We start from the raw sequence: 15756 nt of genomic DNA, 5'->3' as shown, positions 1-15756 counted from the left end.
GAGAAGGAGGTGCATTTGGGGGCCCAGAAGGCGGAATGTCACGGACTAAACTGTTCTCCCAAATTCATATGTTTAAGTCTAACCCCCCTGTTGCAACAGGACCTTTAAGGAGGGGATGTAGGTTAAATGAGATCACAGTGTGGGACCCTGACCCAATGGGACTGGTGTCCTTAGAAGAGGAGCGACGCCAGTGCTGTCTCTGTGTCGGAGCACGGGCACAGCGAGGAAAGGCCGTGTGAAGACAGAGACGGCAGCGTCTGTGTGCGGGGAGGAGCGGCCTCACCGGGAACCTGCCCTGCCGGCATCCTGATCCCAGACTTCAGCCTCCAAAGCTGTGAGCAAACACACCTGTGCTGTGTGAGCCCCCCAGTCCGTGGTATTGTGTTAGGGCAGCTGAGCAGACGAGGACCAGGGGTGTGTCACCAGCTGCATTTTTTTAGAATGCTCTAAGAACACGGCAGCGGCCTGCACGCAGGCCACGCCGGGCGGGGCCACGTTACCAGTACGCACGTTGAGCTTGATGTGGGGCACGGTCAGGAGCCGCGGCTGGTCGTTGGAGAGGGGCGGGGGGTACAGCGGCTGCGTGAAGTCCCCCAGCAGCTCCTGTAGCAGCTGGGCCACGTGGTGCATGAGCAGGGCGGGCGCGGTGGGCTCCCTGGCCAGCACCTTCTGCAGCTTGCAGTGGAACAGGCAGGAGGGGCTCAGGTTCTCGTACAGGTACAGCAGCGTGTCCCAGGTGACCAGGTCCTGCAGCCGCACCCCGTTCTCCAGGAAGAGCTTCACGAAGTCAGGCTTGTTGGAGATGAGGGCGGCTGTCATCATGGGGTGAAGCTCTGAAGGCTGAGAGAGTGGACCGTGGTGGGGGCGCTGCACCTGGTCACCCCCTCCCATCATCCTGGCCTCAGCGTCCTCAGACGAGATGAGAGTTGTCTGCAGTTCAGGGAGGAGGAAACGTGCCCGGGCCCCCCTCCACCAAGGGGCGGGGTGCGGGGTGGGGAGCTGGATCAGTAGGAGGCCACCTCCAGGGCCCGTCCTGCTTGTGTGGCACAGCCCGTGTGGGCCCCGCCAGCGCCCCCGTGTGGGTCCAGAGCATCCCCGAGAAGCCCTACCTTCCACTGCCGCTCGTCTGTGAAGATCTCGCTGCGGGCAATGTCCACGCGGTTCCACGCCACTGCCAGCTTCAGCTGGTGGTCCCAGTTCTCATGCCCAAAGTGGGCACGGCTCCGAGAGGCTGTAGGTAAGAGCACAGCGTCTGGGGTTTCCATCTGTGGCTCAAAGCCACCTTTGGTCAGCACCCCTGCCATCTAACAAAGCCACAGAGGCAGGGGCCTGTCACCAGCTGTAACCTCTCCGTATTTTAATCGAATTAAGTGCAGAGCACAGCTGCAAACTCCTCCCCACGCACGTGCCTTTATAAGAGCACTTCTCCTCTCAGTGTTAGGATCAGGGACCACCTGGCCTCCTCTGCACCCCCCAGCCCTGCCCCCACTGTGGGTCCCAAAGGCGGCGCTTTTACATTAACCTTCGAAAGTCACAGCCACAGAGCATCACAGCTCTGCCTTGACTGCAAAACCACCACCTCACCCAGGTTTCCAGCACCAGTGTTTCACCCCGCTCATTTCTGCCTTAACAAATGAAAACATAGGTTGTCATTTGGGGGGAAAAAACCAAAGAACTTTGACCCTTACCTCACACCACACACAGAATTAAGTCAGGTGGACCCAGGCCTAAGCCGAGAGCCCCTACAGTGAGCAGAGGAAATATGGACAGTGGGACGGGCTGCGAAGAGCATGAACCGTAAGAACAGATCGGTAAAATGTAAGCCTTCCGCTCTTCAAAGACACCTTGAAGGAAGCGGGCAGGCCAGAGGCCAAGGGAAAATCCCAGCACACGTAGCTGGCAAAGGATTTGTATCAGAACACATCACAACTCCTACAATGCAAAAATAAGAAGACATGTAACCGAGTGAACACGGACAAACGGTCTGAAAGGCACTCCACCGAGATGGCATGCAAATGGCCACCTCGCCCAGGAAGAGACACTCCACATCATTAGTCACCTAGGAGGCCACACTGCGATGTCACCTCACACCCACTAGGATGCCTACGGTCTAAACGACGGGCGGTACCACGTGTCGGGCAGGCTGCACAGCGAGAAGTAAAACGGCCCAATCTTTCTGGAAAGCAGTTTGGCAGTTTCTCATGAAGTTAAACAAACACTCACCCTAAGGAACCAGTCATTCCACTCCTAGAGGTGCACCCAAGAGAAACGAAAGCAAATATCTGTGTTCAGAATAGCCACAAGCTGGAGGCAACCTGAATGTCCATCGACAGATGGAAAACAAACGGCGTGTGCTCGCGACACAGCACCACCCTCCACGCAGTATCACTCGCCACACAGCACCGCTCAGGACGCAGCACCGCTCAGGACCCAGCACCACTCAGGACTCAGCACCACCTGCGATGCAGCACCGCTCAGCAGCAAAAAGAAACTGAGTTCTGATACAGAGGTGAACAACATGGATGAATCTCCAAACCACAGCACTGAGCAAAAGGAGTGAGACACAAAGCAAAATACAACATCCGGTCTCATACACATGAAGTTTGAGGACATGTCACTGATCCGTGGTGACAGCAAGCAGGTAAAGGTCACGGGGTGGAGTGGAGGGAGGTTTGATGACATAGGGGCACGAGGGAACTTTCTGGGGTGAGGGAGCAGTCCTGTATCTGGACAGTGGTGGGTACATGGGGTACACACACCTGTTAAAATTCATCCAGCAGTAAACTCAGAGTGGGGGGGTTACTATATATAAACTGTACCTCAATGAAGTTGTCTGTAAAAAGGGTTATCACTGAAAAACCCCATGTGTATTTCTGTAACCACACGTGTCTTCCTATAAACCCACTTAATCGGGAGAGAGTTCCTTTCCCACGCGTACCCCAGCGGCCCACCCGCTTCCCCTAAGCATCACTTACGACCAATTGCACTGGAAGTAAGCACGCGCGCTGTCTCCCGGGGGCTCTCACAGTCTCTGTGCGCCCCTGCACACGTGGGGACCGCCAAGCTGTGCTGCACAGCAAAGCTGTGCCAAAACCATCTTCCTAAAACGTTTTACTGTGGATAACAGAGCTCCACCGTGCTCAGATCGTCTCTGTAAAGTCAGGGACTTCTTCCTGCCGTCTACACCCGCATAACCACCACCAGGGTCAGGACATGAAGCGCTCCAGCACCCCAGAGACTTGCGCACACCCCTCTCACACCCCAGCCGCCCAGGAGAGACCACGACTACGGCGTCAGCTTGTGTGGCTCTGAAGGTCATCACAGCAGACTGAGGGCAGAGTACTTGGCGTCCAGGTCCATGGGGTCGATCCTGGGCCACGAGTAGGGGCCCCCCACCCCCAGTGCTGTGCACTACTGGTCAGACCCAGTGTCCCCAAGGGCACCTTGTCACCGCCTTCAAGGATTTCCCGACACAGCCTGCCTGGTGTCCCTCCTCTCACTCCTTTGGCTGCTTCAGAGGAGAGACACATGCGTCCCCTGCCATCTGTGGGGGGACCCCTTGGACCCGCCTGCACCTGGGTATTCCGCGGGCTCTGTCGCCCTCGGCCACATGGTGGGTTGGCTCCTGATCCCACCCCACTCAGTCAGCCGCTGCTGCCAGGAGGGAGCAGTTCTTCCCATTCTCTGTTCCAGGAGAAGCTCCCTAGATGAGGCCTTTAAACGGAAGTCTCTAGTCTCCGTTTTAACCGGTTACGGGGCAGGAGAGGTTTTATGGGCCAGTGAGAGGGGCGTGGAGTGGACGTAAGAAAGAAAGGTAACGCAGGACGGGCCACCATGGAAGCTCCCTGCTGTGCGTCAGGGTCTGCTGGGGGCCATGCCCCTGGCACAGCCACACGGAAGCCAGCAGAAAGGTGGGAGACAGGGAAGAGTGAATCGTGTACCCCGAGAGAGTGAGCCAGAGAGCAAAGGGCAGACCAAGGAGAAGTGCCCGAGAGCTGCCCGTCACGAGCACCCTCTGCGTCACGGACTCTCCTAGCGGGGCGACAGCAAGTTCCAGCATGGAACCAAGTGTGGGAAGTCAGGAGTGGGACTTCCAGGCTTTTCTTCCTACCTTGAGATTTTATGAGAAGTTATGAGAACCACAAAGGGTTAGTGTGGGCTGTGCTCAGATTTCAGTAAGAACATGAGAAAGGAGCCTGTCCCCCAACACCGGTGACGGGGCACCCACCTGCCAGCGGCCCTCTGACCAGCATGTCTGACCACGTAGGACTCAGGGTCCTGAGCACCCTTGTTCCGGCTTCTCCCTGGTCCCCCCTTTGCCTGAGCCTCACCTTTCAGCAAGGCCTGCAGGATGGCCACGTCCACGTCATGCTGGCCATCCTTGCCCTCCCGGAAGATGGTCAGCAGCTGCCGCCTCCGGACAATGTCTTGGATCTGCAACGAACATTCTCCAGTGAGGTACGCAGCGACAAGCCTCCAGCCTCCTCCAAGGACGCCCCGAGAATCGGGGCCCCAGCCACGGAACTAGAGCCCTGCGCATGAGTCCTGCCTGCCTGTGCGGCCAGGGCCACACCGCCCCTCCCCACGGCCTGGGCGGTGCAGATGAAAATGCATACGGACCAAATACACAATGTTTGAGAGTGGTCTGTCAAGTAGAAAACAACCCAAGCGTAAAGAATGTTCACCTCATTCATGAGGCGATGTCTGCTGAACGCCCAGCATCATTTACTGTAAGATTTCTCTCCCTGGTCCTGCCGCCTGGGCCCTGCGATTCCTCACCCACCTGCCTACCTGCCTTCCTACCTACTTACCCATGCATCCATCCATCCATCCATCCATCCATCCATCCATCCATCCATCCACCTACCTATCTATCCACGAATATATGTATTTATCTATTCACATTATCTATCTGCCCACCCTACCTATCTACCTACTTACCTATCCTACCTACCTATCTATCTATCTATCTATCATCTATCTATCTATCTATCTATCTATCATCTATCTATCTATCTATCTATCTACCTACCAGCTCTATCCTCGATCTCTATCTATATCTACCTACCTACCTACCTATCCATCTACCAATTACATCGTTTCCTGGGTAGCACCAGTCGCTGCTCCCCATAACCCCTTCCATGGCTCCCCAAAGCTTCAGACTCCTCCCCCAGCCCCCAGGCTGGCCGCACCCAGCCTCCCAGCCTGCTGCCAACGCTTCCATAGGCACCTAGCAGGCGCCCCCGCACACCCTCCCTCCACCTCTAAGACCACAACCTTCCCCTTCCTTGGGGTCCAGCTTTCGCGCTAACTCCAAAATAGCCCCTGGTGTCCCCAGCCCCATCCTGTCCTCCAGCCAAAGTGTCTCCTGAACTTAACCCAGCCCTTGGTTTGCATGATAGCAGCTACCAATTTGGGGGCGCGTATGTGCGGACGCAAAGTACTTCGCGTAGCTGCTCATCCCATCCTCCCAGTTTAAGTGCCATTGTCCCTATTTGACAGACAGAACAACAGTGCTGAGAGCTGGCAAATGTGCCCTCTGGACACACAGCTATTTGTGGCTGGCTGTGAGCACCTTGACGAGACCCCCATGGCTGGTCCACGTGCGCCGATGGCAGCGCCTAAGGGAAAGGCCGGCTGCTCACCCCGCTGCCCACACACTGCAGACCCACGCGCTGCGGTTTGCTGCGTGAATCACTGCCCATGATCCTGTTGCTGGGGTCGCCTCCCCTCCGAACAAGAGTGACAATGAGGGGTCACCCCCTTGACACAGCTGAGACTGTGTTCTCTAGAGGCCACTTTCAGGGCCTCGACTTAGCAACGGACAGTGGGCTGAAACAGGTGCCTTTTGACAACAGTGGGTTCAGTTCTGAGAGCTGCCTGAATAATTTATACACTCACCAAGGGAAGGGCCCAGGGCCGGCCTGCCAGCTCGACATGGCCGGTGGGGGACCGAGCTGGAGCTCACGGCGCGGCCTCAGGGTCCGTCCACACACTGATGACCACATGGCGAAAGCATCTCACAGAACATCCGTGTCCAAGGAGGTCACCCCGAGGCCACAAGAAGGACTGACAAGAATGGGTCCCTCTGTCACCACAAAGCACCCGAGGAACAGACTCTGCCCCCAGCAGGGTGAGCCCACTGCCTTTGACCCGCCCCCGCCAGGGCCCAAACCCTCAGCTGCCGTCCCACACCATGGCTCCCCGGGGTGTGTCCTACCCACACATGGTCAGCTACAGTGTGTCCCCGTGGTCTTTGGTAGTGGGCAGGACCCACCCACATGGCCCCAAATCAGACACAGTCAGAGCTATGCTGCTCCCCAGACTCGCCCTGAAAAGCACAGACCAGGCACTTAAACTGACGTCCAGTATTTACAGCCAGGCCCAGCGTTCCCAGAGCTGAAGACACAGACCCCGTGACTCTGCAGCCCAACCTGCTGTCGGGGAAACAAACGAGGATCAGAGAGGCATGACTGCTGCCCCGGCCCAGAGAATCCTGCCAGGAGACGGGTCGGGTCGGATGACCTCAGGACAGGTGAGCTCCAGCCCCGGGGCTCAGAGTGCAGCCGAGATGACAGGATCTGCACGAACACAGCAACCGGGGTTTGGGGGCCTTGCTGCAGAGCCCCCTCAGCTGGCCACAGGCTTGGAGAGCTGGTGAGGGCTGACCCAGCCTCACGTCCTCACACTGACCCCGCTGGAGACTGGGGTCGTGGCCATGGGCTCACGGGGGCCCCCTGAAACTTGGATTGGGGAGACAGCTGCTGCTGAGGCCCACAACAAGTGCCCCAGGGCTCCCCATGAGCCAGACAGGCTCTAAGTATGAGGGAGACCCTCCTTTTCAGACGCCGGAAGTCGTCCCTACAGTCCACAGCAAATGCCCAGCCCGGAAGGGGTCCACCCACCTGTAAAAATTTCATCGCCCACTGTGGGGACTGAAAAACAAAGTACCTTTAATGCACTTTTGGGTGAAATTACTGAACTGCAGGGCAATTGTGGTCCTCAGCCGTAACACCCACGCGTGCCCCTGGGCCGGGAGGAGTGCTCAGGGACAGGCAAGGGCCCGAACCAGAGGTCTTGAGGGTTGTGATGCCCAAGAGCCCACAGTTCAGGGGTGGGGGGCGGGCAGAAGCAGGGCGCAGAGCCCCCAGCTCACCCCACGACTGGAGCAGCCCCTCTCTCATCCAGTTCACAGAGGCTCCAGAAAATCTCGGAAACCCGGTGGCCCAGCTAAATGCTGTCACGCTTAAAAGGGACATGAGAAGAGCCAAAGACAGCGAAAGAGAAGGGGCTGGACGCGATGTGGGCGTCATGTTTGGATCCTGGGGCAGAAACAGAACAACAGTGGCTCCGCGGAAATCCCAGCGCTCTGAGTGTGTAATTAACAGCGGCGAGCCCAAGTGCGCGGTCCGTCCTGACACGGGTTAGGTACCGAGTACCATCAGGAGAGTCGGGTGACGGGCGCACAGAAACCCTCTACCTTTGTGACTGTTGCACAAGTCTGAAGTTATTCCAAGACAAAAACCGAGGGCACAAGGGCAGGCACTTGTACAGAGCGGAGCCCGTGGCAGGGACCTCACCTTCACACGGTTCCTTCCTGGACCTGTGTGCTGCCCGCTCATGTCTGAAACCACCCTCTGTTCCCCCGGGGCAGGAAGGCCTGCCCCCTGTGGGCATAGCCAGCCCCACCCAGGCTTTGAAGTCTCCTCAACCCCTGGAGACCAGGGGATCCCCCCCCCAGTGCTCACTAAACATGCCGAACCCCAGAACAGGCCCACGCCCACTGATGCCTCTATCTGAGGACGCACCGTGCAGATCGCCACACTGCACCCAGAGTGGCCCCGTCTCCACGTGGTCTGCCTGCCCCCTGCCTGGCCAACCCCCAACGCCTCCATTAATCTACCTGGCTGGCTTTGAGCTTGCCAGGCTGGGAGGCTGGGCTGCCCTGCCGCCCGCTGCTGTCCGGTCGCAGGGCCCCTGCTGCCCTCTCCCGGCCTCCGAGCCTGCAGCCCAGCAACACCTCTTCCTGGAACAGCTGCGCCTCACACCTGCAGGGTCCCAGCCCTGGCCTGAAATTCTGCGGCCAGGAGTTTCAAGACCCACCCTCCCTGGGCGGGACAGTGTGCTGCCTCAACAGAAGGCTGCCCGCCTGCCCTGTGCCCCTGCCCAGCACGAAGCCCCCGCCCTCTGCAGGCCACTGCTGTGTGCGCCCCAGGCCCGCCAGGGACTCCGTTTCTGGGTCCCCGTATCCTGGTCCTTCTCACCAGGCTACCAGGGCCTGCAAGTGGCCATGCCTGGTGGCCGACCTGCCTGCCTGCCTCACCTTTTTGGTCCACTCCACAATGTCGCCTTCGGTGAAGGTCTCAAATATCTCCTGGAAAAACATGGCCAGCTTCCGCTGGGTCAGGGAGATGGTGATCTCGGAGACGGGCAGGCTGGCCACCTGGGCGATGACATCGGCCACGCGGCCTGAGCCCTCCACAACCACGCAGGGGGTGCCTTGGGTGATGGCGTTGTAGATGGTCTGCAAGGCAGGGGCGACCGTGAGCCCGGGACCGAGTCCTCGCCCCACTCTCACACTTCCTGAAATGCGGAACTCTCCAGGGCGCTCAGCGGCGGGGCTGACCGGCTGTCATGAAATTTACTGAAAATTCTGCTAGCGTGGCAGCACCCGCGGCTCAAAGGAAGAGGGGGCCAGTCCTGACGTGCTGTGGGGTGTGCGCCTGCCACACCATGTCCTCCAGGCCTGTCACTCAACAGCACCGGAGCGAGAGGACATGAGAGCACATCCAGGAAGACGGGGCACTGCCTGGGCTGCGGTCTCACTCCCTCATCGGGGCCCAGGGTGAGACCAGGATGACAAAAGGAGACCCCCGGGACCCAGGGTGAGCTCAACTTCAGGAAGGGGTCCCTAGCCCCAGCGGAAGGACGCCTGCATGTGAGGACGCAGTCTGGGCGCCATCCGTGAGACAGCAGTAAGGGGGGCTCTGCTAGGGGACCAAGTGGGGACCCAAGGCGTTCCCGTCCCCCTAGAAGGCCCCCAGGGTTCCATGTTCGCTTCCTGGGATTAGTAAACATCATGACATTTTCTATGCTCTCCCCAAATCTGCAGCCTGTCAGTCATACACTTTCCTACAGCAGAGAGACCATGAACAGGTGACCACACGCTGTGGGGCAGGTTCTGAATACAGGTCGAAGCCCCTGAGGGGGGGAACCCGCCTCCCAGTAGCTGCAGGTCCCACGGGTCTGGGTGGGCCGAGGGCCTTTGCTTTCGGGGAGTCTGGGTGGGTTTGTAGAAACCCCCCACGGCTGCCCAGGGGTCCTGGAAGCAGGGGGCCGTCGGCCTGTCCTTGCCACAGCCCCCTCTGGAGCCTGTTGCCTGACAGCCGATCCCACGACCACCCCCTCTGCATTAGCCTCATACCCTGTAGTCGAGAGAGTGTCTCGGAAAACTGAGGCCGGATGGAATGATATCTGTAAAGCTCTCTCGGGGGCGTCTTGGAAAACTGAGACCTGATGGAATGATATCGGTTGTCTCCCCTGGGAGGACATGTAACAGAATGTCCTGGGACTGTGCAGTGATGTACGAAGGCATAGCATTTGTTGGAGTACAAAGGGGTCAGGTAATGGGAACAAGCCTTAAGGCACCTGCGTATACACGGTTAATGATTCACAGTTCTGCAGTTTACTTCTTTGAAGATTCTCAATAAAAGCCATGCGTTGACCCGATTCAGGGCTCAGTCTTTCTTAGGCTGAGTCCCTTGGTCTCGCTCTTAAATCTTACTTCTGTCTCTGTCTCTTTATTCAATCTGCATCGCCCCTCTCGTGTCCCATTTGCCCTTGCCACGCAGGACGTGACAGGAGCCCCTCTCACTGGTCAGCCACCCAGGGCTAAAGCCAGCAGCCCTTTCCCACCCACCCCCACCTGCCTCATGGAGGACCGCCCGTGCTCCACCTCAGGGGGCAAGCGCCTTGCCCTCTCTCGCCAGCGACCCACTGGGATGCTGGGAACAGCGCTTTGGGCCGGTTGTCCCACCTGCAGCCATCCTTGGCCCCCAGGGGCCCCGCCCACATGGCCAGTACTCACATGCAGTGTGCCGGGTCCCCCCTCCAGCACGACACAGACAATGGGGATCTTGATGGCCACGCCTAGGACGAAGCAGTGAGAGGCCCAATTCAGGGGACGTGGGCGCTCAGAGCGGGACGCTCCCGGCCCCGCCAGCCCCCGCCGGGCCACTCATCGGGCGGAAGCACCAGCTGGGAGACGGCACAAGTGCTGAGCAGCTTTAAAGGCGGACTCTGGAGGCAGGTGACCTGCTGGTCCCACATAGTGAGCGCAAATTCAGAGCCCCGTGCTGGCCCCTCTCCCCACACCTGCACGCCACCCTGCTCCCTTTCTGGGTGGGCGGGGAAGGTGAGTACTGTGGATGGCAGAGCCGGGCAGGGCCCCCAGCCGGTGGTCTCTGCCCGCAGGCCGTAGCATCCTGCCTGCTTCCGTCTGCAGCCGCTCCTGGCGCCTCAGGTCTGGCCCTGGGACACATCTAGCAGGTGGGCATAAGGCATCGTGCGGGCGTGGGGGCACAGCCAGGGACCTCAAGGCTCTGTCCGGATGTTCAGCCCCACCCTGAGCCTTTCCTCCACCCCTGAGCCAGGGGTCTGGTGAAGATGTCAGAAATATCCTTCTCCGGGCAGTAAACTTTCTCCCCAGGTGCCAACATGGTCTCTCTGTGCCCAGAGACTCGCACACCCTGCTACTCCCACTCAAAGCAGGGGGCTCAAAGTGTGGTCCCCAGGCCAGCAAGTCAGTGTCACCTGGGAACTTAGAAATGCAAGTTCCTGCCCACCCAGGCTCAGCCAAATCAGAGACCTGGGTTGGGCCACCTGGGGGCAGCCCTCCAGGGGACTCTGACATGCAGCCGGGGCTTAAAAGCCTCTGCTCTCAAGGTGCTCGACCAACCCAGGTACAGAGCTGGATGGAACCTCCGGATCTCGGTCCCTGTTCACCTCTCCTCACAGCGGGTGCAAACCTGTGTACTTAACCCCACTGCCCAAGAATCCACCCAGTCCCACCCACCAGGACAAAGACATCAGGCCCACGCGTGCCACGTTCTTTTCTCTGACCTGTTTGTAAAGTGACTACAAGATGGTCTCTGACCTGAGACTGAGCAGAGAAGAGGGGCCCACCCTGATTCTCTCGCAACTTACATGGGGTGTGAGATGACCCCCCTAATCCCCCATGAACAAAGTGTAAAGAAATCTGCTTGTTCTGATGGTGCCCCGAGCGCCCTGCTGGTGGCATGTCCTGGCAATGACCAGCCCGCTCCCCTCTGTCCGGAAGTGTGCTCCCTCACCCCCTCGCTCCTTTGTCTGCTCCGATATGAACTTCTCCAGCCTGGTCCTCAGGGCGATCTCCACCCCATAGCGGCCGTGGGTCCCGTCGTCCACGAGGATGAAGTGGGAGTGGTTGCTGTCCAGGCAGGTCAGGTGCCCTTGGCCTTCCTCATCCACGATGTACTCGGCAGGGAAGCCGCCCTGGGGATGGTGGCCAGAGATGAGTCAGCACAGGGACGGCAAGTTCTGCATGGTGAATGCGGGAATGGGGGCCTCGCAGCTGGTAAGTGACCCCCGGAAACACTAGGTCCCAATCCCTGGAGCCTGTGAATGTGACCTGATTCTGGAAAAAGGGTCTTTGCACATGGGACAAAGTTAAGGATCTTAATATGGGAAGACGACATTGCATTGTCCCGGTAGATCCTAAATGCCACCACAAGTGTCCTTATGAAAGAGAGGCACAGGGAGACGTGACTGCAGAAGGGAGGCCATGTGACCGTGGAGGCAGAGACTGGGGTGACGCGGCCACTAGCCAAGGCCACCGGCAGTGGCCACGAGCTGGAAGGAGCAGACGACTTCTCCCTACAGCCTCGCAAGACGCATGACACTGCCCGCATCTTGACTTTCGCTAAGTGACTCTGAGCTTGGAGTTCTGGCCCCAGAACCGTGAGACAATTTCTGTCACCGTAAGTCACCTAGTGTATAGTCATTTGTTACAGTGCCCAGGACTCAGACCAGGAGGGCGGCTGCTGGACCAGCACACACATCCCGTGTTGTCCACAGAGGTGGCCGTCACGGGAAGTCTTCTGAACTCCAAATGGGGAGAAAAGTAAAGAGGGGTCTTGGAGGCCATCCCATCTCTCCTGGCCTCACATCTGCACGCTGCGGAGCGAGCTGTCCTGTCCGGCTAAGCACCTCTGACTCCCGCACCAAAGGAAGAGAAAAGCGGCTGGCCTGTGGCAGGCCGGCCACGTCACCAGCCCCTGTGACTGACAAGAGGGTCACCAGCCGAGGAAATGGACGCAGGCTGCTGCTGCCCGGGAGAGGAGAGGGCTGCTCCCACACTTACCCGCTCACGGGGCAGCCACAAGAAATCCTCCTCAGCACCCCCAGTGGGTACCCCGAATTTCCTGGCTGGGATCTAAGAGGGCATGTGCTCATTATGCCAAGTCTGCTGAGTCCTTGAGCAATGTGGCTCAGGGTCAAACGCTCTTTTCCAGCTCCAGCAGCCACATCAAGCAATGGCTTCTCACTGCTGCCCCCGCGAAAGGGAAACAGCTGCTCTGTCTCCAGCCTTAAAGAGGGGCTCATGCGGGTGACGGCTGTCCCCAGGTGGGGAGAGCCTTTCAGTGTAGGGGTTTAAGGGTTAAAGGTCAAGCTTTGTGATCAGACAGCCTGGGTTCAATAGGACCCCAATGCTCGTCGCTGGGTAATCTTGGCCACGCGGGTTCCTCCCCCCAGGTCCATCTCTCATCCGTGTGGCTGTTAGGATGACCAGTGGAGTCCCTTAGCCGACTCTTACGTGGACCCTCCCTGTCATCATGAGAAACGAAACCAGGGTCCAGCAAGTTAGCTGCATGTCCTGGGTCACCAGGACCTGTGACGTAGGGACCTGAGCCCAGCTGTGCTGCGTCCCTGTCCAGCCCCTTCCCTCCATTCTGCACTGACCCTGGTGCCCACTGCTGTCCTCGTAAGACCCCAAGCGTCACCTGCTCTGAGCCCGCCTCCCCGGCTCGGGCCACGCAGCTCACCGTGGGGTGGACCAGTCCGTCTCGGTTGTGCACAGTGCCCCACGTGGCGATGCCAATGGTGACAACCTCGGCTTTGTTGTGGCTGCTGCTCAGGCTGAAGTCGCGCACGGCCTCGCCCACCTGCTTCATCACACCGGTGTGGGAGCCCCCGGTAATGATCCAGGCCCCTGTGGGGAGCAGCAGAGGGCTGAGGCCACGGGCCCGGTGTGCACCCTGCCATGTGCACGCCTGCCACCCGGGGCCCCGTGTGCTTCTGATGCTCAGGCACGTTTCTGCAGGGCCGTCATTTAAGGTGCTTCCAAACCCACGGTCAGGCGTCACGCGCAAGCCTTTTCAGGAAGCCATGCCCGGGTCTGTCCTTCTGTTGCAGCTCCAGGAGCCCAGGCCCCCCACCTGAGCAAGGTGGCTCAGGGACAGGGTCTACAGGCCTCGTCCTCTCTCCCATGAACAGCCCAGTGGGGGCAGCAGGGTGTGGAGGAAGGAACTCCGTGGAGGCCACGTTGGTGAGTGTGACCAGACGCTTCTCTGCCCGACCAAGGGTGGCCTCTGTGACCCTCCAGGCCAACCAGTCCCAACACCCCAACTCTGCAGGCCCTGGTGGTCTGGGCCACTTGACCCTCTCCCTGACGCACCTGTGGTCTGGGCCACCTTGACCAGGCCTCTGCGGAAGATGCTCTTCAGCTGGGGCTTCATGTTGAAGTCCTTAGCCCCTCCCGTGACTGAGATGAGGAGGCTGGGGATGTCCAGGCCCCAGTGCTGCGTCATGAGGTGGTAGATCACGCTGGAGGGGGTGTCCTGGGAGACGCGGACGTACTGCAGGGGAGTCAGGAGACAGCGGAGGAGCCCCCGTGTCAGGGAAGCCCACCCAGCCGGGCAGGGGGACGCTTCACACCCTGGGTCTAGGTCCACTGAGTACAGGTGACAGTGCCCAGGAGGGACGTGGATAAAGAGAAGGGGGGAGGCGAAGGCGGGAAGAGAGGCCAGATGCCCACCCGCCCGCCCAAGGAGCCCGGTGCCTCCTCCTCAGGCCCCAGCCCGGCTCCCAGACACAGAGCCTCCCCACTTGCCCTCTGTTCTGGGAGCGCCCCAGCCTGAGGCCCCTCGTCTGCTTCCAGTCTCATGAGAGCGCGCTGCCATCATCTCCTCTGATGTGGCACTGCACTGTCTTTTCTTGTCCCCTTCACCCAGTACCACCTCCCTCTTAGTCCCCATCCTGGGTCCCCACGCTCTGGCCACCACATGGGGTCAGCTGTCCTCAGTCTGTGGTCTGGACACTGCCCTCGGGGGCAACTCTTACTCTGAGCCTCTTTCGTGTTGCAGAAGACCCCCCCACACCCCCACCTTCCTCGGAGACCCCTCCTCTCAGGTGAGACTCAGCCGGCATGGGGCCACCCTGCGAGCAGCGCAAAGGGCCGGGCTTGGAGAGCACCTGACACGTGACGCGCTGGTGCAGGTGGCTCTGGGGCCAGTGACCCGTCCCCAGGACGCTCCTAGGTCCACCTCCTCAGTGACTCACACGAGTCGGGAGGGGGGAAAGGCCACACCCAGCCGGTAAGAGGTTTGGGGGTTCCAGAAGCCCAGCACAGAAAGAAGCGGCTCCCCCAAGCCCCACAGGGAAGCTGTGCCCAGGAGCGACGACAGAGCCCTCCGGAAGCCTGGTTAGCAGGCAGGTGCCGGGCCCCGATTCAGCAGGGCTGGGGTGAGGCCTGAGAATGTGCTTGGCGATTCTGGTCCAGGGACCACCCTGAAGTTGGAGGCCCCGCTGGGACCCCACCCCACAACCCTGCTTGGCTAGCCAGCATGGCTCTCACCTCAGCCACCGGCTTCCCCGCCGTCCCCACACCCCTTCCCACTTCCTCACTGCCATTTCGGCGGCACCTGTGCCTGTGTCCCGAGCGTTCCCTGGCCCCCTCCTCGGCCCTGACAAAATGCCATCCAGCCCCGCCCCGCCCTGCGGTAATGGAGGACTCTGGGGTGAGTGTCTCCTGCTAGCCCTGGGGGCCCCGCTGCCCCATCTTTTAGGCTGGGAGGGCCCCTGCCCCAGGCTACAGCCAACCCCCCTCCCAGCCCAGGAGGTCCTGCCGTCGCGGGCCAGCACTGGTGGGCTCTGGTCCTCGCTAGGAGCAGCGGGCGATGAAAGCTCACCTTCCCCACCTTCTGGCCCAGGCCCGTGAAGGCGATGTCACCAAAGGCGTCCGTCGGGACCTCCTGGATGTGCTTTTCTGGGTCCCACTCGTCATCCTGGAAGGCGTGGGGCCTGAGGGCCTCCTCCAAATGCTGCTCGCGTGTGTAGCGACACTCACACACCGCCTTCCTGCAAAGACCCCACGGTCACCACAGGCACCCAGGTGCCTCTCCTGCTCCCTGCTGGGGTGTCGGAGGCCCAGTGGAGAGTCAGGTCCTTCACCCCCACCCAGCATGACGAGGCACCCGGCCAGTGTGTCAATGGAGGCCACATGGGGGCAGTAAGGAGGCACCCTATGCTCCCCACCCCCGCCAATCACACCTTGTTTAACTGGAAATCTAAGAATTTTTTAGATTTCCTACTTTTGCTAGCAACAAATGACCTGGAAGATTAGATACAGATAAGACCAAAAAAAAGTCTAAAACCCGATGAAACATGAGCCAGAGGATACAAGGGAAAGGAAACAGATTTCCTGCCACTTTCCAAGTG

The 15756-nt window shown here is 59.6% G+C and overlaps 1 protein-coding gene across 12 annotated transcripts in view; it reads right to left on the bottom strand.

Annotated features, from left to right (window-relative positions):
• The window catches only part of TRPM2 (transient receptor potential cation channel subfamily M member 2), a 48466-nt gene that overhangs the window by 23744 nt on the left and 8966 nt on the right, over positions 1-15756 (bottom strand). For all 12 annotated transcript variants that reach the window (XM_019625036.1, XM_019625032.1, XM_019625035.1 and 9 more), the window contains 9 exons: positions 15228-15396; positions 13715-13895; positions 13083-13249; positions 11352-11532; positions 10088-10149; positions 8324-8524; positions 4332-4434; positions 1110-1231; positions 511-840 (listed from right to left, as the gene is read on the bottom strand). In XM_019625036.1, the coding sequence (XP_019480581.1) occupies positions 511-840; positions 1110-1231; positions 4332-4434; positions 8324-8524; positions 10088-10149; positions 11352-11532; positions 13083-13249; positions 13715-13895; positions 15228-15396 (1516 nt within the window). The remainder of the gene's footprint in view (positions 1-510; positions 841-1109; positions 1232-4331; positions 4435-8323; positions 8525-10087; positions 10150-11351; positions 11533-13082; positions 13250-13714; positions 13896-15227; positions 15397-15756) is intronic.

This window comes from Hipposideros armiger, unplaced genomic scaffold, assembly GCF_001890085.2.
Source record: "Hipposideros armiger isolate ML-2016 unplaced genomic scaffold, ASM189008v1 scaffold_612, whole genome shotgun sequence".
Lineage (NCBI taxonomy): Eukaryota > Metazoa > Chordata > Mammalia > Chiroptera > Hipposideridae > Hipposideros > Hipposideros armiger.
Note: the sequence above shows the minus strand (reverse complement) of the source record. Positions and strands in the feature narration are given on the sequence as shown.